This window comes from Pelodiscus sinensis, chromosome 1, assembly GCF_049634645.1.
Source record: "Pelodiscus sinensis isolate JC-2024 chromosome 1, ASM4963464v1, whole genome shotgun sequence".
Lineage (NCBI taxonomy): Eukaryota > Metazoa > Chordata > Testudines > Trionychidae > Pelodiscus > Pelodiscus sinensis.
In genome coordinates this window covers 226,478,685-226,500,166 of record NC_134711.1, presented here as the reverse complement: position 1 = coordinate 226,500,166, position 21,482 = coordinate 226,478,685, and the positions used below count along the sequence as shown (strand labels likewise).

Here is a 21,482-nt window from a genome sequence, read left to right as displayed (position 1 = left end):
TTAAGTTTCAATCATTTCATAGAGTGAAGTTTTATCTTTTATTGTAGGAGTGAGTTATCTCTAAAGCAGGCACATAGAGTTAATGAATGAACTAGAGATGGAAGAGTGGGCACATCTCTGGGATGCATTTGGAATAGTACGTTAACCATTAAGTTCAGATGCATGGGGGCAGTCTGGAGAGATTAAGAGATGCAGAGGGTTTGCAAGACCATGGGGATCCTCCGTGGGGATTGGTAAGCCAAATATCTGAGTCGGAAGAAAGGAGGAAAGATAGAAAGCCCAAAGAGCTAAAAGAGATCTCTATGCAGTGCCTCATAACCATCTGTCATGCCTTGGGGGAACAGGTTCAGGCAACATTGGCTAAGAAAGATGAAAAGATTCAGAAGTTAAAGAACTAGTTGTTTAAGTCCTCAGAGGCACGGTTGGCATTATTTTGTAGAATAGAGCAGGTCAGGCTGAAGTCCAAAACCTGGAAAAAGAAACTCAGACATGGAAAAGGAAAAGGAGTAAACTGTTTAAGAGCTGTGTATACATCTAAGTTTCAGTTGGAAAAGTAGTGTGAAAAACTAGAGGTAGACAAAGCATTGTGGAAGGGCACAGCAAAGACCACTGAGGACTCTGACACTACAAGAGAGAGTGTTCAGAGTGCAGAAAAAGAATCTCCACAGGATGAGGGAAAATCAAAAAGGAAGGCATCAGAGGCCCTCTCCCCATAGGACCAGTGAAACCAGCTGCGGTGGACTTAGTTAAGGGACCAGTGACTCGGAAAAAGGCAAGAGAGCTGGCAGCTCTTCCTTCACTGGAGGAAGTCGATAGGCCATTATCAGCAAGTGATTTGATAATGGAAGAGGGAAGTCTGCTAGCCACAGGGTCAGAAGAGTAAGGTGACTCCCCGGGCTCAGAGATGGAGTCTGAAGTGGACACTGTTTTGTTAGGCATCTACTTTTATGTGAGCTTTTGCAATCCTCCCCTCCTTCAACAGCACTGTTTGCTGGAACCAAAGTGCTCCCAGGGCAACCTCCTTCACTGATGGTAATGCTGGGGGCAGAGGATGAAGGGTCTTTGGAAATTCACCTTGCAAGAGAAGAACAAGCAATAACAGAAATTATGCAAACACCTGATTTATGTTCTGCTCTTGTCACTTGGCTGCAGGAGAGAAAGCATGTAAGTTTGCAGCCTAGGGAAACAATCCCAGACATGTCAATCCCCTCACCCTCTATCTTCATAACCCCTTATGAGGTAGGGAGTTCTCAATTTTTCCTCACATGGGAATTACTCTTAGGGTCACCAGAAACCGGGACACCCCCAAACTATTGGTGTGTAGTGGTATCATCCCCCATCCCAGGTGAACCTTCTTGGGGTACATTGAGGAATGTTACTCATCAGTATACCAATGCCCTCAACTGGCATTGGGGGAATTCCTCCAAGTACTCCACTAACCATTCTCCAGGCTTTCCTACAGACACTTCATCTAATAGTGCTGGTGAGAACACTGAGATTTCTATCACAATCAGCCATAGGACTCTGGTTTGGATATGAGTGAGGAATGTGACCATTCAAGTATCTCTTGCTCTAGCTCTAGCTCTAGCTCTAGCTAACCCATGGCAGTGGTAGCAAACACTCAATCTTTAGGTTTAGTTGCTAAGCAGTCAGGGAGTATGGAGGATTCCTCCATCCCCATGCATGCCCAGCAAGTCCAAGAAACAGCCCAGATCTTTGATCTGTCAAACAAGGAGGATTGGGTCAAGATCCTACAGCTCACTGTGAATCAGGCACTAGGGAACACCTTACCTTTGGAATACCAGAAAGATGAGAAATCTTTTGCAGAAATGGTGGCCCTGTTGGTGCAAAACTAACATCCTGGCCAGGCTGGAGTGGCAATCCTGTCAAATCTGACACAAATACCACAAGAATCCTCTCATCACTTTCATCTGTGGATGAGCACAGCTTGGGACAACCACATGGAAATGGAGCCAGAGGAATCACAGTATGTGAGTTTGCTAGTTAATAATTCTCATCCTTATTTACAGGAAAAGGTCAATATACATACACATGAGAAGACCTGCTTGGGTGAGGCCCTGAATCTGCTAGCCAAGGCCTAGTCACAGGGGAATCCTAAGGGAGGTGAAAAAGCTCCAGTGGTAGCCCTACAAGATCCACAGGACCCCACAATAAGGATTGAGGGGCCAAATGGGACACCTCAGGGCCAGACCCAAAATAACTCAACATTTCCTAGACCTCAACATTGTTCTAATCAGGCCAATAATGCTACTTCGTGAAATAACTGACAGGGATACGCACATGGATCTAGAGGCGAGCCTCTGGACCATGCTTCTTTCTTCATTGGTGTGGCACAAAATATTCCTCGCGAGATGGCAAGCAATGCTTAAGGTGATGCAGTAAACCCTCGATGCACAGAGACAAGACCTGTAGGTGCTTCGGACGTGCTTGAATGAGCTAGTATTGGTGCGCTCATCCAAAACTTTCCAAACAACCAGTGGCCTCCTTAGATGCATCTCTGTCCCCTGACTGGGTATACTCACCTGCCAAAAAGGACACCCCTGAGAGGGTGGAAGAGTCCAAAGGTTTCGTGTCCATTTATGTCAATAGTTATCCTGCATGATGTCAAAAGGCCCCGAACAATGTTGTGGCCCTGGGTAAAGATGAAAATGGAAGACCTATGCTGTGGTAGAAGCCTGCCTCCGAAATATTATTGTAAATACCGGGACAGCAATCAGTATCATTCATGTAAAGGATCCTAGAACCTCCAAATTGTCCTCTTTGACGTATACGCACACTTTCTTGGTGGGGAGTCATGATGTCCAAACCTGTGGTGATGCAGATTAGCACCTTATGGAAAACTCATGACTTTGTATTGCTAATGATGCCAGACCCAAAGAGTAACCTGTTGGATTCAGATTGCCTGAGTAGACATGGATGTGTTCTTGATCTGGCTAACCCCATGGCAGTTGTAATAAAAATAGCTTTGATTTGGTACCACCCACAGTGTCAGTGTAATTGCAACAGATTCTGAGACCTGCCTCCAAACATAGAGCTCTCTAGCTCTTAACTTCTGTAACCAGGGTGGAGGACAAACCTAGAAACTTTCTGGTCAGATTGGTGAGCCTAAAACCCAAACCCAAACCATATTCTTAACTCCAGACTACAATTTTTCACAATGTCAATGGCATTCTCTTATTAGAAGCAGCTTGCTTGTTCTCTTATACTGCACAGGTCCATTTCCAAGCTAATTTAACAAGAGTGACAATTATAACATTAGTCACACCAATATATTGTCTCTGAATGTGCCTGGAGACATATACCCAATAGGAACAAGACATTCTAATAGACATGAATGAGACTCTAATTAGAAACTAAGTTTTCCAAACAATGTTTCTCAAACCACGCCACTTCCCGCACCTCCCTTTGGTTGAAAATTCTGAACCAGAGCCAGTAGGAGCAAAGAAGCTCTGTGGCTATGGACCTTTCAGTTAAACAAAGCAGTGTGGGCTTGCTAGTGGCTTTCCCAAAGTGGGCCCATGGAACACTTTGATCTAGATGAATTACATGTCCCACTCCTTTTGGTTAGATAGCGTCCAGAGAAGCCTATGCGGATATACTCTGAGAAATAATTAACCCATTATTTACTGGGATAAAAATATAAGCATCAAACAACTGGAAAGTAAGACATAAGTACCATTAGATCCCAAATGTCTCCCAATTGTCAGTTTACTGTCAATCTTCACAATAGCCACACCTGTGCTCTTTATTTGCTTTAGTGCACTTACATAAATCCATCTGAACTGAAAAGAAGCATAAATTGTACCTGCTTCTGAAAATAGTGCACCATGGATTTGTGTGCAACACAGTTAATGGCTATTCACTGAAATCATCCTGGGTTTTCTAAATCGTTAATGCTAATCAGTCAAAATGATTTTGAGACTGGGCAGGGGAGGAGAGAGGCAGATTTGCCCCTGATGTAACTTAATTTACTTAAATGGCGTTATATTGGGGGAGGGAGGGGACTTCACTCCCTGAAACTAATAAGTAATGTGCTGAGCAATTGGCAACTACTCCGGGTTGTATGAAATAAAGGCTTTATCCCTTTCTGCACAGTTGTCAGGAACGGGCTACTTGTATACTGAAATAATGGAATAAGGAATATTTGGTTCTGAGAGGAGAATAGAACTGTACCAATAATCCCTATGACAGCATATGTGTATAGCACACCTGTGTATACATATGTGTATAGCACAAGTGTTTGTTTGTTTATTTAAGGAAGGTGGGTATCATTATCCCTACTTTAGAAACTGAGGGACTGAGAAACAGAGAAGTGAAGGTACACTCCTCAGGTCACATTGAGTCAGTGGCAGAGATAAGCAGATAACACAAATCCTGACTCCCAGTTATATGTTCTAACCACTAGACTGTGCTGCTTCCTTGTGTGCTTTACAGAGCTAGAACTGCTCTCTAGTATTTCTATTTCTCATTAACTGTGAAAATTATCTTCTTTGAAAGCTACCACTCCACATCTGTTGGCTGGAATTTGAAGAGAAGAGAAATTCTACTGGGTAAAGATGGGAGGTGTTTTTGAAATTCAGAGGATTTAATTCAGCTGAAGTTTTCAGAAACTGCTTTCTTTGGCACATACATTATCTCATACTATTACCATACTGTTACCATATAGCATCTGAAATTGCAAGTGTCAAAAATAAAGCAGGCATCAAGCCCGACGGTGGCACTTAATAAAAACTCACATCACTTTCCTTTCAATTCCATCTTTCAATCACTTACATTTTGAAAATGAATTTAGTGCTCAAGAACAGTGCTGAAACTGACAGACAGAGCAAATGAAATCTTATCTACATGCTAGCTACATCTTGGGCAACTATAGTGCCATTGTCCCCATGCTGCCCCTTCGATGTGCCCTTACTCCTGCCTGGCAGAGGAGACCCTCATATGTAAGAGGGTAATTGGGCCTCTCCTGTTGTGTAATCCAAGAGTCCTCTGAGACTGCCAGATTCAGCCCAGTAATTTTCATTGTATGGCAAAGTCTTGTATGCAGTTATCAGATGGTAAAATATTAATGTAATTATTGATCATGATTAAATTCATACCAGTGACCTAAGGGTAAAACACTTTTCACCCATTAGAAATCCCCTGAGCCACCTTAGTTTGCTGGAAAGTCTTATTTGATTTATCAAATAGTAAATTTAGTATTGATGTCATTGGTAGAAAATCAATTTAAACTCAGACATGTCTCTGACTGAGAACATTCACCCCACTTGTGATATGAAGCTATGGAAATGAAATCAGGATGACCCTGCTAGTAAATTCAAATCTTTGGTAAGTCTTAAAAGTCTGCTGAAATATAACAGACAATTCTAAAGCATCGCAAATTTTAGAACAAGGTGCAAGTTTCTCCCCACAAGAAGGGTACGTCTGCACCACAGCGCTATTTCGGGATACTTCCAGTATCCCAAAATAGCTATTCCGTGTCTTGACAGTGCACCCGTTATTTCGAAATATCTTTCAAAATAACAAGCACATTATTCCAACATCCCTGTAAACCTCGTTCCACAAGGATTAAGGGACATTTTGAAATAGAGGTTTATTTTGAAATTTGGCACTCAAAATAAGCTATGCTATTTGCATAGCTCAAATTGTGTGGCTTATTTCAAGCTACGGGTGCAGTGTAGACGCACTCTAAGAGACTTCTCATAGGGTTTCCTCAACATCAGCCACGAAAATGATTTCACATGAAATAATAGTGTGGCCACAGTAAAGAATCTAGGCAATATTTTGTGGGAAATAAAGTGTTGGTTCTTATAATGTGCCTGGCATATAGGTATAGTCTGTTGATGTATGGTGTTTTATGCCTTTATTTTTTCCATTCCTGCTCAGTATGTGATACTATAAAACAGAGTTTTTCTTGCTTATACACAATGAAAGCTGGATCAAATTTGTATTACTTCAAAAATAGCTTTTCATGATTGTTTATTGTATTTGTTCTAAGACTAGCTAGCCCCTCCGACGCGTCACACCACCATGGCCATGCTCTGTTTTTAGGGTGCTGTCTCATTCAGAGCTCACTCGGGTATTTCTCCTAAACCTGGAATTTACACTATTTGACTCCAGTGCAGACATACCTTAAGCCAGTGTCTTCAACCTTTTTAACCATAAGATTACTTTCTTGATTTAAGTGTAATGTAGGATTTACCCTCGCCCCACTTCCTTCCTGCCCCTGCTCTGAGGCCCTGCTCCTGCTCCATCCCTCCTCCGAGGCCTCATTCACTTTCACTAGGCTAAGGTAGAGGTGCAGGCTCTGGTCTTGGGCCAAAGGGTCCAGAGCGGGGGAGGAGATTGAGGTCTAGGAGGGGGTTCATGGTGCAAGCTCTAGGTAGAAGTTTGGGTGCAGGGGAACTCACATCTGGAGCAGGAGGTTGGGTGCAGGAGGAGGTTCAGGGCTGGGATAGGGGTTCAGGAAGCAGGCTCTGACTGGCAGGCTTACTCCAGCTCTGCACCACCCCTGAAAGCGGCTGGCATGTACAGCAATGGCTTTGTGGTATCATGTGCTGCCCTTCATCTACAAGCACTGAGCCCACAGCTTCTACTGGCCACAGTTTCCCATTACTGATCAATGGGAGCTCCAGGAGCAGTGTCTGCAGGCAAGGTCAGGATACGGAGACTCCCTGCTCTGCCTGTCTCAGGGGCTGCCAGGACATGCCAGCCACTTCCAGGAGCAGCAATTACCACAGGAATGATGACTCCAGCCACGACAGGTTAGACATTTTAGAACTCACCACTCAAAGAGTTAAATTGAAGCGTAAGGGAGAAATGAAAGTTATGAAATGCACAGACCAGTCAAAACCCAAAACTAACTCACTTTGCAAGCAGTAAAAGGAGTAACAACAACCCCACACGTATGTGTTGTGTCGGGAGATGAGAGGGAAGGACAGTGTGTTTGTGACAATGACAGAGACACACACAATGTGTGAGAGTGACAGAGATTTGCATTGCCAAATTCCCTCCATCCCCCTCTCTCTGTGCAGGGTGGGGGTAGAGGAGTGGGGGGAGGCGGGACACCATGACATCAGCACCCCCTCCTTTTTTCCCTCCCATCCCCTGTACAGCAAGCAGGAGGCTTCCAGGGGTGCAGTACCAAGGCAGAGGGCAGGAGCCGCATGACAGTGGGTGATAGTTTCCTGGCCAAACCAGTCAGGAACCCCTGTCAGAGGCTTCAAGGTCTACTGGTAGATCCTGATCTACTGGTTGGTGACCACTGCCCTAAGCAATGACACATTATTTGCCTAAACCATAAATATTTGAGCTCTGAAGAAGAAGAAATCCAATCCCAATCAGGGCAGGATTAAGCGGGGGGGCTAGCTGGGCAGCTGCCCGGGGCACCAACCTATGGGGGAGTGATTGTTAATAAAATAAAAGATTGATTGGGCACTGGAAGTGTAAAACGGTTGTTGCCTGAAAGCTCAAAGAGATGGGTGTTTCATGTAAGTTGTGAATGTGACCAGGTTTATAGTCACTTTCAGTTCATTGAGTTGAGGATTTCCATAGTTCAGAGTCCCAAGTTATCCCTTTTGTCTGTAATTTTATTGTGCCTGTGGAACCTACCTATCGTTGGAGACTGCAGTCAGAGAGTGAAAGAGCAAGAGAGAGAGTGAGTGAGTGAATGAATGAATTATCTCCCTGGCACCAAAGAACAAATCATGAATCAAGACAGAGACTGACTGTGGATCTGTGGATTCACGGGGGAGTCAGTGCAAAGCATTGTGAGGATGGGTTACTGTGCCAGGGTGTGGTTGTGTTCTGAACTAGCAGGAATTTTGCAGGACATAGGGTTTCCTGCCTTGATATTGAAAATCATAGTAGTGGGCCCTGGAGTTATGGGTTCATGGATTATTGTGGCCACATCTGTCTCTGATATGCTTAGGAGGGTCTTCTAGAAGTTTTTTGCTTTCTTAACTACCATTGGGGTAGGTAGGTATTTCCAAGACCTTAGAGCCCATGCCTTCAGCGACTGTTATGGAAGAGGAAAAAAAATCAGAACACTCCCCTCTTACCATCAGCATCAAGTCAGGCATGCCTGGGTTATCCTTCAACAAAGTGCTCCTTCTCCTGGAGCTGATGTTGGAGGCTCATATTAGGCCTCTGACATATCACATTATTTACTCTTTGACATAAAAGAGATATACAGATGCGTGGTGCTAACATTCTGCTAGCACTTCAGCTTGCTAGCTTTTCCGGTAATTTTATTGCTATTAAATATGATGTGGGAGAGGACTGAATACTTGTGAATCACTTTAATCCATAACAAACACTACAAATCAAGTGCTGGCAGCCTTTTATGAAGAAGATGAGTAAAGTTAGGTAAAAATAATCCATAGACACATAGAGTGTTATGTGTGGGCAGTAATTTTACTATGAGATGTAGGTTTTATATCACCCTCCCTACCCCCAATTTCAAATGCTGCATGCTGTTGCAAAACATCACTTTTTTTTTTTTTCTTTTTTTGTAATTAACATTGTTTATGCCTGTGCTGTTTTAAATAGGTGCTGTCTTCTGGGATGTATTTCAAAGGCTGCTTTAAATTCTTCCAAGCCATTCAGGAACTTTTAGTTTTATTTTTTCTGTAAAAGCCTTGTGTTCCTCTCCCCCTGCTCCCTCCCCCCCCCCCCCCCAAAAAAAAGTATTGCCAATACTAATGCAAAAATTCAAACATTTCTGAGGCAGAGCGATTTCCAGATTTGAACAATGCACACAAGCAGCTTTCACTTCTAGTATGCACCAGACTGTCTAGTTTTAGCATATTTCATATCAAGATGATTCGTATTAGATTAAATACCAGTCTCTCCAGCCAAGATATTATATTTGAAAGAATATGTTCTGAACTAAACTGCCCACTTCCTTCAAGTTACAGTAGCAGTTCATATAAGCCTTAATTTTCATCCAGTCTTTGTCAGAGTTTTAATGCTTAAAACCTCACTCGTGTAAATTTATAAAATAGTCAGACTGCTTCTGTTGATTGATATTGATCTCAGCCAGTGAGATTCTGCATGGAAACAACTGTTGGCCAGCAAACTGCCAAGTGCAGGACTAGGGTTTATATCTTTATTGACAAGTACAGCTGGTTACAAAAAACCCTCAAATCTTCCTTTGACAAACAGTGGCTTTTTGACCTTAGTGAGAAATTTTGTTTTCACCATTTTTCAGGTTTTAATTGAAAAACCCAATCTCCAAATTTTCCAGATGTAGGTATTTTCCACAGTCTTTTCCGTCTACCCCCACTCAAAACCCCACCACTGAAACAAGAGAAAGAAAAGGGAAAATGGAAGGGAAATGTGGAGGGAGCCGACTGGAAAAAAAAGAGAGAAATGTCAGAATTTCAGGAGGAGGATATTAAAAGTAACAGAGGCAAATGTTTTGTTAGTTTTGAAATTTTTGTACTAAATACCATTTGTCTACAAATTGTACTGAAGATTTAATTTTTCACTAAATGTTTTATGTTTACTATTCATTGATATCCCATGAGGATGATAAGTTTTCTATAATTTCTTTGTTGAAATTTAGTCCACTATCTTGTATGTGTTTCCAAAAATTTCCTCCTTGCTATTAAGAAACGATACTGTATACATGTAAATGCAATTTCTGTGTGCAGGTATTACCACTGTATTGACCATGACAACACTGAGTACCATTGCAAGAAAGTCTTTACCTCGTGTCTCCTACGTCACTGCCATGGACCTGTTTGTGACCGTATGCTTTTTATTTGTCTTTGCTGCTCTGATGGAGTATGCAACCCTCAACTACTACTCGAGCTGCAGGAAACCACACTGTACCAAGAAGAAAAAGTCGGTAAGATGTGGTCACCTAAGATTATTATTGAAGGGTATGGAGCATAATCTTCCTCACAGCCAATATTGGAATGTTCCATCCATATGCTTTTACAAAATGCCACCACTTTGCCCAAACCCTCCGCAATTCTTGATCATCCTCAGAAAGCAGGTGAGAAAGAAGTTGCTGTAGGCACCAGGCATGCTGCTGCCAAATACAATACCTTCCACAGCTGCCAGGTGACCCTGCAGCATCAACAGTAGCTGCCCTTCCTTCTATTTCTTTCCCTGCCTTTCAGCTGCGCAGATTAATGGAAAGGAAGTTGGCCTCCAACTGAAAAAACCTGGAGGCGCTTAAATGGCACAGATCCCTTGCTCGGACCCAGTTGCAAGGATTTTCAAAAAAGGCCTTGGGCAATTAAAGTGGGAGAATAGGCTGCTAAGCTGAGGGAATCAGGCACTGTGGTAGTGAGCATGAGTACCTAGAAGAGAAGGTTAATGTAGGCTTGGGGGGGTTGGTGCACATCTCAGGGAGTTCAGAGAATGACAGGCTGCAGTAGGGATGAATAGTGAGTGAGTACATCTGTGTGGGAGTGCAGAATGGGGCTTCAGAGATTGAATGTGTACATAAGATATAGGGAATGAAAGGTGGAGGTATCCTTGTTTAGGGGAGTGACAGAGTAAGTGGTGGGTGTGAAAAGTATGAGTACCAGTGTTGCGTGGAGATGGTGCTGAAGTAAACATGTGTGAAGGTAGAAGTGATAGCCATGTATATGGATTGCAGAATCTAGTATGGAACATATTTATCATGCACTGTTCAATGTATCACCTGCCTCCTCAAAGAAATAATCTCCCCGGATTTATTTAAACCCAAACAATCACAACTTATTTTTAAACCAACCTGCCACAGAAATGATTCCTTCTTCCTCTTCTCCTCTCCACTCCCTGTATGAAATTTTCACTAAGAAATTATCACTGTACGTGGCCCGGGTCAGACAAGTTTCAGTCCTGCACCCTTAACAGTTTTTCCAATTACATAAACACTTCTGCTATGAAGTCTGTTGAAGGTTGGCTCTTCGTGTCTAGAAACCTGAGCCTGATACTGTTCAGAAAAGTTGATTCCCAGTTCCCTACCACTCCAATGGGAACCCACATTTGCCCCTAGACCTATAAGTAAATGAAATAGTGAACTTTAAAACAGTCATTTTTAGGCTCAGAAAACAGCGTTGGGTCTTTTTAATGAGTTTGTTTCTTTCTGAGCCCAGTACATTTGGACTCATGGCAACAAAGCTCCCCCCCCCCCCAAAAAAAAACCACCTAAAATAAACTGCTCTTAAATATTTTCCCAGGAGAATGTTTTGTTCACTTTTATGAGATGTTTCTGTGGAGTAAAATGCAAAATTCAGAAGACAAGCAATCAAAGGGAGAAATAATCAAGAGGAAACTGAGGGACTATAAGTAGCTCAGTCACTCTAACTGTTTAGTGGGAAATAGGAGTCAGAGAGGTTTAGGGAAGTTTTGGTTTGTTTCTCCAGGCTGGAGAAAGGAAACATGTTCATTTGAAATCAAAGATGTGACACATGAGAGTAGAGAGATTGAGAAGAAGGGAATTAAAGTGAAAGCTCAAGGGAAAAGAGGAAGGAGAAGACAGGATTCAGGAAATAGGTCACAAGTGGAAAGAGAATAAAAGAAAGGAATAATGGGGGAAGGATGAGTTGAAACTAGAATAATAGCCAAGAGCCAATCCTGTGAAAATTCCTTTAAACTTCTAAAACAGGCCTTATAAGTATATGTTGCATATAAAAGGAGAAAATGAGAAGGGAGTCAATGAAAGGAATTCTATCGCAAGCTAGAAGTGAGCTGGCTTTGAGCAAATGGAAAAGATAATGGTGTGGAAAGGCTGAAGCAGAAAACAGGAAGTTATAAGGAGGACATATTTAAAGGCATATGTGACAAGATGCTAACACAAGGGAGGTGTATTGACTGAAAATGTGGCTATTTGCTAAGTGACATGAATTTGAAGGCTGGCTTTGCTGTTATTTACTAAATAAATGAAGTTAATGGGTGAAGAGGAATTCTGGGCGTATGACAGGCATTAAAGGTTGTGAAGCGGTTTAATGCCTTTGTTAAGGGATATTTTAAGAAATATTAAAAACTAGATCAATATAAAAAAGTAAAGTTTTTTTTTCTGAACGGTTTTCTTATCTTTATTTGAGCTACCTGATGTCAGTTTTGGTCACATGATGGTGAGTACTCTATTTTATTCAATAGCAGCAAATTAATGCATGCACATATAGTTGACACTAGTTGAATTTATTCATGAAAGATGCAGTAATGTAATGTCATGTGTGAGCCTCACTATGAATATTCTTCTTTTTTGTTAAAAGGTCAGTTTGTTTTTTCACTCTGAGAATGGAACAGAAATACATATGACTGTATGCTCTTTCCAAACCATCTTCGAGGGCTAGAGGTGTCTTATTTTTACCCATGCCTCGTTGCATATCTGCTTTAGCAAATAATATATAGAAACTGGGAAGACAAATTATGTCGTGAAGTTACATTAACAAAAATGAAACTAGTTCTCATGGCACATATATCAATGACTCTTAAACAGTTAAAAATAGAGTTTGCATTGCAAGTCCCACCTACCTTTTTTCTTTTGTGTTTGTTTGTTTTGGAAAGTTCTTTTTCCTAGAGAAATTGGTACATCCCATTCTTGAAATTATTTTGTTCAGACACTTTAAAAATTAGTGAGTCTGAATAATTAGGGAATGATAGGAGCAGGAGCCTAGTCCCACTGGAATATAGAGTTATTCTCACTATTGTGCGTGCTTTCACACTCTCTGGCCCAGTGATGACAGTGGAATCATTTCCAAAGGAGAGTTTGTGGGAGACCCACATCAGAATATCTCAGAGCTCAGTGAATTGGCACATTCCTGAGGGTAGGAAGCCCCTGTCCAAATCCTTTCCCCCTCTAGCAGAGGAGGGAATTGAATGTGAGTCTCCTACTTTCCAGATGAGTGATGTAATCACTCAGTTATAAGGTAACCATCACCTCTCATCCTCCCTCCACTCTATTTTGTGTGGAATGAAGTAAACACCCACCTCATTCTTGCAAGAAATGACTTAATCTGCCTGGTTCCAGGAGGATTCCTGATCTTGGACCCATAGCAGAGATAGGTGCCTCCCTGAAGCCTGGAAATAAGCATCTTTCTCTATGAGAGGGGTAGGATTTAGGAAACATTCCTTCCACTCACATCTCTCATTGTCCAGCTCAGAAAGCTCCCCTCATAGTGTACTGGCATTGGTGGGTCATGTGGTTATGTGCCTAACTCTACCTTTTCATTGAATAGGGAGCCTGAAAACTTAATTTAGTCTTCGGACATCACAAGTTTGTTCTTGTGATTGTCTGGGTACCTACAAGCTAGGTGTTGTGATACTGGATGTTGTAATGTATACATCCCTGTGTGGATCCATGCTGAAGTGACAGTTTGCAAGCTGATGAAGCTTCAGTCACATTTATGACAGTGTTTTAGTAGCACAGCATTTAATGTGGAGCTAAAATACATTACAACAGCCTCTGGTGCCGTTCTGTATCATATTATTATTATTACTATAGACATTTTGGTGTGGTTGGTGGTCTGAAAATAACAAGGCCCTGTGCCAAGGAACTTAGGGTATGTCTACACTACAGCGCTATTTCAAGTTAATGCATCTAGACTCAAAAACTAATTTGAAATAGTGTTTTGCTATTTTGCTATTTCGAAATAGAGCGTCCACATTGATTGGATGCTGGATCGTATTAAAGGGCAGCTGAAACTGGTTCCAGCAGGGCAACAGGTCAGTAGTTGCTTTGTGTGGCTGCTGTCTGAGGCTTGTGCTTAAAGGGATGCCCTGGACAGCCGATTCTCAGCTTTCCCACTTGCTTGCCTACCTCGCCGAGTGACAGCAAAGTGTTTTCCTCTCTGCCTGCTTCGGTCACTCTCCTTTGGGACACCATTGCAGTCGGCACCATGGAGCCAAAGCCACTCCTGGGTACTCTGGTGCTCATGCTGAACGTGTTGCTACAAGCCTGGCAGCAATTGCTGGAGGCTGCCTGACACCTTCTGCTGCAGGCCAGCCCCCTGGCTCTCCCCCTACCCCACCTGGGGGCCCTGGAGGAGTGGCACCCAGATGCCAGCATGCCCCGCCGCATCTGGCGTCTGGACACCAGCAGCGACTGGTGGGACCACATCGTCCTGGAGTGTTGGGGAGACCAACAGTGGACCCAGAACTTCAGGATGAAGAAGGACACCTTCTTGGAGCTCTGCAGAGACAGGACACACGCATGAGGCCCGCCATTCCCCTCCACAAGTGGATGGCCATCGCCTTCTGGAAGATCTCCACGCCGGATAGCTTCCGATCCGTCGGGAACCAGTTAGGCGTGGGGCGATCCACCGTCAAAGCGGTGCTCATGCAGGTACGGCACTCACCAGCCACTGGGCCAGGATGGGGGGCTGCAAAGAAGATGTGGGCTGCCCCAGGGAAAACGGGGGGGTGGTGGTGTAAGTGCCCTCCCCGGGAGGGGGTCAGTCCACCCCAGCCACACTACAGACTGCCCACGGTGGCCAGGATTGCAGCGGGGGTTGCTCCTGGGAGTGGGGCAATGGTGGGGAACGAACACTCCCAGCCACCCGAGTGCCCCAGTGACCCTCAGTTTTGTGTGTGTCTCTGCAGGTGATCAACAGGGTGCTGCTCCATGGAGTCATCCATCTCACCACCCTGGACGCAGTCATCCAGAGGTTCAGCGCCCTCGGCTTCACCAACTGTGGGATGGCAATCGACGGGACACACATCCCCATCCGTGCCCCGGAACACCAGACCTCCCTCTTCATCAACAGAAAGGGGTACTTCTCGGTGATCCTGCAGGCTGTGTGTGACCACCGGGGCCAGTTCATGGACATCAGTGTGGGCTGGTCTGGCAAGACACACGACGCGCGGGGGTACTGGAACTCGTCCATGTGCCAGAGGCTGCACACTGGGACTTTCTTCCCCGACTGCCACATCAGGGTCGGGGACGTGAACATGCCAATGTGCCTGGTGGGGGATGCGGCCTATCCCCTACAGCCCTGGCTGATGAAGCCCTACATGGGACACCTCAGCCTCTCCCGGCAGGCCTTCAATGCCAGGCTCAGCAAGGCCCGCATTGTGGTCGAGGGGGCCTTCAGCTGACTGAAAGCACAGTTTAGGTGCCTCCTCACCCGCATTGACCTTTCCCAGCACAATATTCTGAACGTGGGGGCAGCGTGCTGTGTGCACCACAACTTGTGAGAGAGGAAGAGGGAGGCTTTCCTGCCAGCCTGGATGGCAGAGGCTGACCACATGGCTGGCCAGTACGTACAGCCCTGCACGGCTGCCAGCTGGGAGGCCCTTCGGGGGGCTGGCCACATCCGGGAAGCCCTGCGGGAGAGCTTCCAGGTGGACAAGGACTGAAGTCCCCCTGGTGTGCCCCACTGGGGCCTTGTGCCTTACATTCCACCCCCACCTCCTTCCCCCTCCTAACCCCCCTTCGTGATCTACAATAAAAACACCTGTGTTGCCACAAAACAATGTCTTTATTTCACATAACTGCAGTGGGGGGAGGGTAGGAATGAGGGCAGGAGAGGGGAGCGGGGAAACCTGGGAGGAGGGAACTAGAAGGGGGAGGCAAGGGGATGAAGGGGGAGGGGAAGCTCAGGGTTAGGGGTACTGCTGGCTCTCCCGTCTCGCAGCACTGTGGGTGCGGGGGCGTCGGAGGAGAGTGGGTGTGGAGGGTGGGGCAGGAGGGATGGGGTGTGCGGAAGAAGCGGGAGGGTGAGTAAGGGTGGGGGAGGAACGATAGTTGGGGTGGCTGCAGGGGCTGGAGCAGCAGGAGGCAGCAATTGGTCCGCCAAGGCCTGCAGGTGCTCGCGGAGGGCATGGCCCTGCTCCCAGAGCTCCCTCAGGCTCCCCCGCCACAGCTGCAGGTCCTCTTGCACCACTACTCCTGTCTGTGGACCTGCAGTCCCTGCAACTACAGCTGCTGCCTCTGGAACTCCTCTTGGTTGCAGGTGCACCTGCTGGCCCAGGTGCAGGTGGAGGGTCCAGGCGGGGTGGTGCGTCCTGCACTCGCAGGTGCTGCGGCTGTGGTGAAACAAGAGAAATGGTCAATTCTCCTTGGGGACACAGTGGGTGAAACCCAGCCCCCACCCCTGCAAGGTGAGGACGGCAGGTGTCTGCATCATCACATCCTGCTATCCCCGGGAACTCGTGGAGCAGACAAGTTTTCCTGGTTGTGCCCAGAGTGGCCACCAGGGCTCCCTGGGAAGGGCTGGAGGCCAGCTAATTTGAAATAAGTGTCTACACAGCACTTATTTCGAATTAGCTATTTTGAATTAGGCATTATTCCTCGTAGAATGAGGTTTACCTAGTTTGAAATAAGCGCTCTGCTATTTCGAATTAATTTCAAAATAGCAGTTTGTATGTGTAGACAGCTATTACAGTTAATTCAAAATAGGGGCTCTTATTTCGAATTAACTCTGTAGTGTAGACATTATCTCATTAAGAATGTAAGGGTATCTTTACTATAAACATTAATACATCCAGTGGGGAAGGGGAAAAAGGGAAGATGAAAGAAAAAGAAAGGTGAAACTCTGAAATGTATTTATTTCATGTATACCTTGGGAACCTTGGCAGGCACTTGTGAGGCCTGATGCAAAGATCGAAGCAGTCATTGCAAGTCTTTCCACTGACTTCTGTAGACAAGGTGGGATTTGCAGAGTGAGGAAACTTGATGCTTAGGGAAAAGTAGGTTCTTACAGGAGAAGGCTATGTGAAAATTAAATGGTGTTACAGCAGAGAACTCAAAGTATTAAGAAGAGACGGGGTAGAAGGCAGGATAGAAGAAATACAATGTACATAGAGGTAGAAAGATAGAGCTTTGAAATTTTTTTAGTATTATTCTTATTCTTATAAAGATAGCTAAATACATTTGCATCCTGTGATGTTTCTTTGAAAGTCTGTGATAACACCTTTCATCTCTAGTCACTCACAGCTAATTTTCTTTCTTCCCTTTCCTTTTCCTTTTCCCTTTCCTTATTATTCTCACTCATGATAAGCTTAGGTAGCATTAATGCAGCTTTATTTGCTAATAGGAAGAAGATTGCCCCATAAAATAACTGATGTGCCCACATGCCAGCTCTAATTATAGATTTGATAGTCATAATTTTAATGTTATGATACATTGGTAAGTATAAATACGCACTTTAAGTATGAAAACTGCCTTGAAGCATCTATGAAGAACACACAGCTAGAATTAATTTGAACGAGTAACTGCATATCAAAATTACCCTATGAAGCATATTTGCAAAAGCAAAGACATTGATTCTAAAACCAAAAGTATCAATTGCACATATGCCACATATCTCTAACATCTATGGGCTAGGTCCTCAGCTGTTTACAGATTTCTAGCTCTATAATCAAAGGAAGTTTTTCAAATGTTTGTCTTTTTTCCCTTCTCCCCAGAACTATTCTGTACTTGATATAAGACCACCACCTACAGTCATCACATTGAACAATGCCATGTACTGGCAAGATTTTGAAGAGACTTGTGTCTATGAGTGTCTGGATGGGAAAGACTGCCAGAGTTTTTTCTGCTGTTATGAAGAATGTAAATCTGGCTCATGGAGGAGAGGACGGATTCACATAGACATCTTAGAACTGGACTCCTATTCCAGGGTCTTTTTTCCAACATCGTTCCTGCTGTTTAACCTGGTCTATTGGGTTGGATACCTCTATCTTTAAGTTTATCGGTAGTGGTGAAGACTACTGTTTCACATTTCTTGGGGATGGCGAATATGAAAAAGTGAAGGAGGACATGGTCAGTTTCATCTCAAATTATACAGGCCACGTTACTTTTGTCATCACAAAATCAATGAAGGATTTTAATATATAGTTGCCTGAAAAAGAAAAAACCTTGAACAATTCTCCTGACTGCTATTCATTTTAAGTACAAGATTCTTACTAAATTCAGCTGAATTTGTACTGTAAGCAATGTTTATTAATTCTTATATAATGGACCTTTACTATTCTCCCTTGGCATAGAAAGCTAGACAGCATTCAAGCAAGAAACAAAGGTCAAACATCTGATGTGGGTTCTTCATTCTTATGTCTCTTTCAGTTTCCCCAAGTCCCCAGGGCTCAAAGCAACTCCCACAGGCACTGGTTAGCCATGATGTCTAAGCTCATACCAATGCAGGCCACATTTTTTTATTGAGACCCATTTCACAGGTGTTGGGAGATCTTGTCTTGGCTGTCTCTTTGCATGGGACAAATCTCAAACCATGCAAGCGCCCTTCTGTTGCAAAGCTATGGGATGCATGGGCTTAGCCCTCCCTTTCTGTACACATTGGTTCTAATTTGAGGTGAAAAGCTGATTTATAAGACAGGCAATGTCTTTGACTTTTTCAAACTCTGAGCTATCTCTGAAGTAGCTGCAACTAATAAGCATTTAGATCTTAAAAAAAAAACTGACCAAGCATAACAGAATGGCATATGATTTCTGGAATAGTTTACTTGAAACTGGACAGGACTTCTGCTTGTTTGTGATATTGTAGCAGACTATACATGATAGGACATATGTAAGATTCACTACTTAATAGCAGTAGGGGTATGTGATTTTCTGCAGATTACAATTTAATGCAAAGTTCAGCCATGCATTTTTCTTCTCCTCCCTTGCTCCTTTAAATTACTTTACAGAGTGGAGGACAAACAAGTATATTCTTTTCCTATAGAATTAAATCTTGAAGTCCTTAATTACAGAAGACTCCAATGAGAGTCTTGTCTGAGTTAAGCACTGAAAAAAATTGATCTATGTAATTCAGTATAGGAGCTGGCAAGTTTTAACACTGGGTGTAAATCAAAACAGTTATTGGATCAGAAAAGACTAGGGTTGGTTTTTTTTTTAAATAACCAAATAGATTTTAACTTGGAAAAGCATTTTGTATTTTTGGAACATGTTTCACAAGTTAAATTATTAAGAATTGTCCATTTTGCAACATTTTAAAATATTTCTACACTGTTAAAAACCTCTTACGTTTTCAGCAAATGCTCAGTAATTTATTAAAACAACAACAAAAAACTTAACATTCTCCACCAAAAACCAAGTAGCAATGAGTTCTCTGTGCTCGTTAGTTGAAAATAGCCACATCAAGCAAGAAGAGTGTGTTAGATTAAAACGTAAGTCTGCCTCGTGTGTATTTGAAAATAATGTACTGTACGTTATATCTGAAGAACAATTCCTTCTGTCCTCAAATGGAAACATATATAAAATCCCATAAACATACAAGGACTAATAGCAGAGTTAGGCTTGCCAAAGATGAGGGGGAACTGGGAAGGGCAAAGACCAGTGATTCAAAGGTAACTGGGACTCCTTGCTGCTGCTACTGCTGCAATAGCAGTAACAGAGTCCAAGAACCCCAAGTCCTTTAAATCACCACTAAGATGCCGTGTGCTCTGTGCGGCACAGCGGTCTGGCTGCCCCAGCCATGTCCCTTCTGCCTGAGGCCCCGTCCCTTCTGGGAGTGTGCAGCCATCCTCTCCGTGTACCTTATCTAGGGGCCTGCAGAGGCTGTCGTCTCCCCTGGTAACTACATGGAACCGTAATTTAGTCAGGTCTTGGAAACACCAATGAATCTCACTGCTGCTGCTTCTGTCTTTGCAGAGTGTTTTTAATTAAGTAAATAGCTCACAAGAAACCTAAAAATAGTTTTTTCAACATATTTCTAGTATCATAAAAATATAGCCAAGACAAACGATAAATAGAAAAAAGAAGCTGGATCTAGAAAAACTCTTGCATGTTTGGCAAATCTGAAGCAGAAGTACTAAAAAAGTAATTGTCTCCTTTGAAGAGAAAACAAAATGGGGTGGTTTTTTTTGGCCAGATCAGGACCTCATTTTAGTGAAGTCTATCCTACCTATCTCCTACCATAAATTGAAACAAACACTCATCTTCCCCAAATATCAACATATTCATAATGAAACCACATTTCCTTTGTAGCTCACTGTCATTCTGTAAACTTTCTGTGCGCTGGTGTGGTATTGTGGGTTCCCTGCATTGGATTTCAGCTATTGTCTAAGCAATATGGGTGGTGGACTTAACAAAGCGAGATAAAGCTAAATATTCAGGGCTAAAACCAAGTAAATAGATTCTCTGATAAGAGCCACCCACAATAAGCCTAAAAAAGAGAACAGATCCCGTTATCTTCTGCACCCTGAACATGGTAACCCTCTGCACACAAACACCAATTGACTTCAGCGGGAGTGTTCTAGACAAAGAGGGCTGCTTGCATCATTAGACCTTTGATTAATAACATTTTATTTATTAAGCAGTTATATACTTAGATGGATTTTCTTAGACTCAGTGGAAATGGAATATTCCATTTTTAGACTATGCAGTACCGTGATTGGACTTTACTCATTACCTTGGTAATACTCAGTTCTGCCTTGCATGCAGGGTACTGAACTAGAAGTCCTCTGGATGTCCCTTCCACTCCCATGCTTCTATGATTTCTCCCCAACTCAGCTAAAAGCACACACAGTACCCTCAGGTCCTCCCTTGGAAGATTAATTCTTTTAGGAGTCTGATTATATTGCCTCTCTTTTATAAGTATTGACACAAACAGATGGTGAGAATTTTAAACACCCTGCTCATCCACATCCTGTACAATAGCGAAGTGCCAGACCAAAATTTAGCCTCTGTATTGCTGAAGGTAAACTTCCATAGCTATTCTTGGACAACTGCAAACCTGACAGCATGTGGGTACCCACACACCCATCTTTCCCCCAGTCCAGCATGACTGCAGCAAAATACCACCTGCCACAAATGTATGTCTATCTTCCTTAGCTTTCTAGAACTGCAGTTTCACAGCAACAGCTCCAGTAGTGATATACTGAAACCAGTCACATAATTTCAATACACACGGAACAAGAACATGCAGTTGTATCCTTCACTTGCTACTCCTCTTATCTATTGAGGGCTGTGTGAAATGTGTCCTCTTGAACTGGGCTATTCTGCTGTCTCTAATTTGGTCCTTTGAGCTTCAGTGCAGTAAACTGTACATAAAGGAGGCAGCTGAGAGACACTAGGTTCTTGGAGAGTGTTTTTATAGTCATTGCCCCTGGAACTGTTGCTAGTTTCCATGACTTTGTCTGTTTCAGTGCTTAATATTCTGATGGCAGTTAAGACACAGTTGACCTAGGGCAAAATCGGACGAAGTCGGGCTCAGCATAATTCAAAATGTAAATATTTGCATCATGCCCGTTTCCTATTTATAGTCCCAGAGAATATTTATATTCCCTATCCACACCCTTGCTAATGTGATATGAAAATCATATTCTACCCATGGTTTTTTCAGCTTCTTTATGAGGGAGAAAGAAGCTCAAAACATTTCTGGGGTGTCACAACACAAATTTAACACTCTACTTTTTAGTTATTGAGAAGATCCTATCTTTAATTAGCTTTGTTGCAGGCATTAACTTATTCATGTTTTTGCGATGCAAAAATTTGAAAGGCAAAAGAACTAATGGCACTGATTCACATTTACCCAGCTTCAGTTCTGAGCAATAACATTTACGTT

At 43.3% G+C, this 21,482-nt stretch overlaps 1 protein-coding gene across 4 annotated transcripts in view; it reads left to right on the top strand.

Moving 5' to 3' along the window:
- The window catches only part of GABRG3 (gamma-aminobutyric acid type A receptor subunit gamma3), a 549,662-nt gene extending 529,895 nt beyond the window's left edge, over window positions 1-19,767 (top strand). For all 4 annotated transcript variants that reach the window (XM_075916398.1, XM_075916406.1, XM_075916388.1 and 1 more), the window contains 2 exons: window positions 9,675-9,871; window positions 17,371-19,767. In XM_075916398.1, the coding sequence (XP_075772513.1) occupies window positions 9,675-9,871; window positions 17,371-17,649 (476 nt within the window). In that variant the 3' untranslated portion in view covers window positions 17,650-19,767. The remainder of the gene's footprint in view (window positions 1-9,674; window positions 9,872-17,370) is intronic.
- Window positions 19,768-21,482: the final 1,715 nt, after the last annotated feature.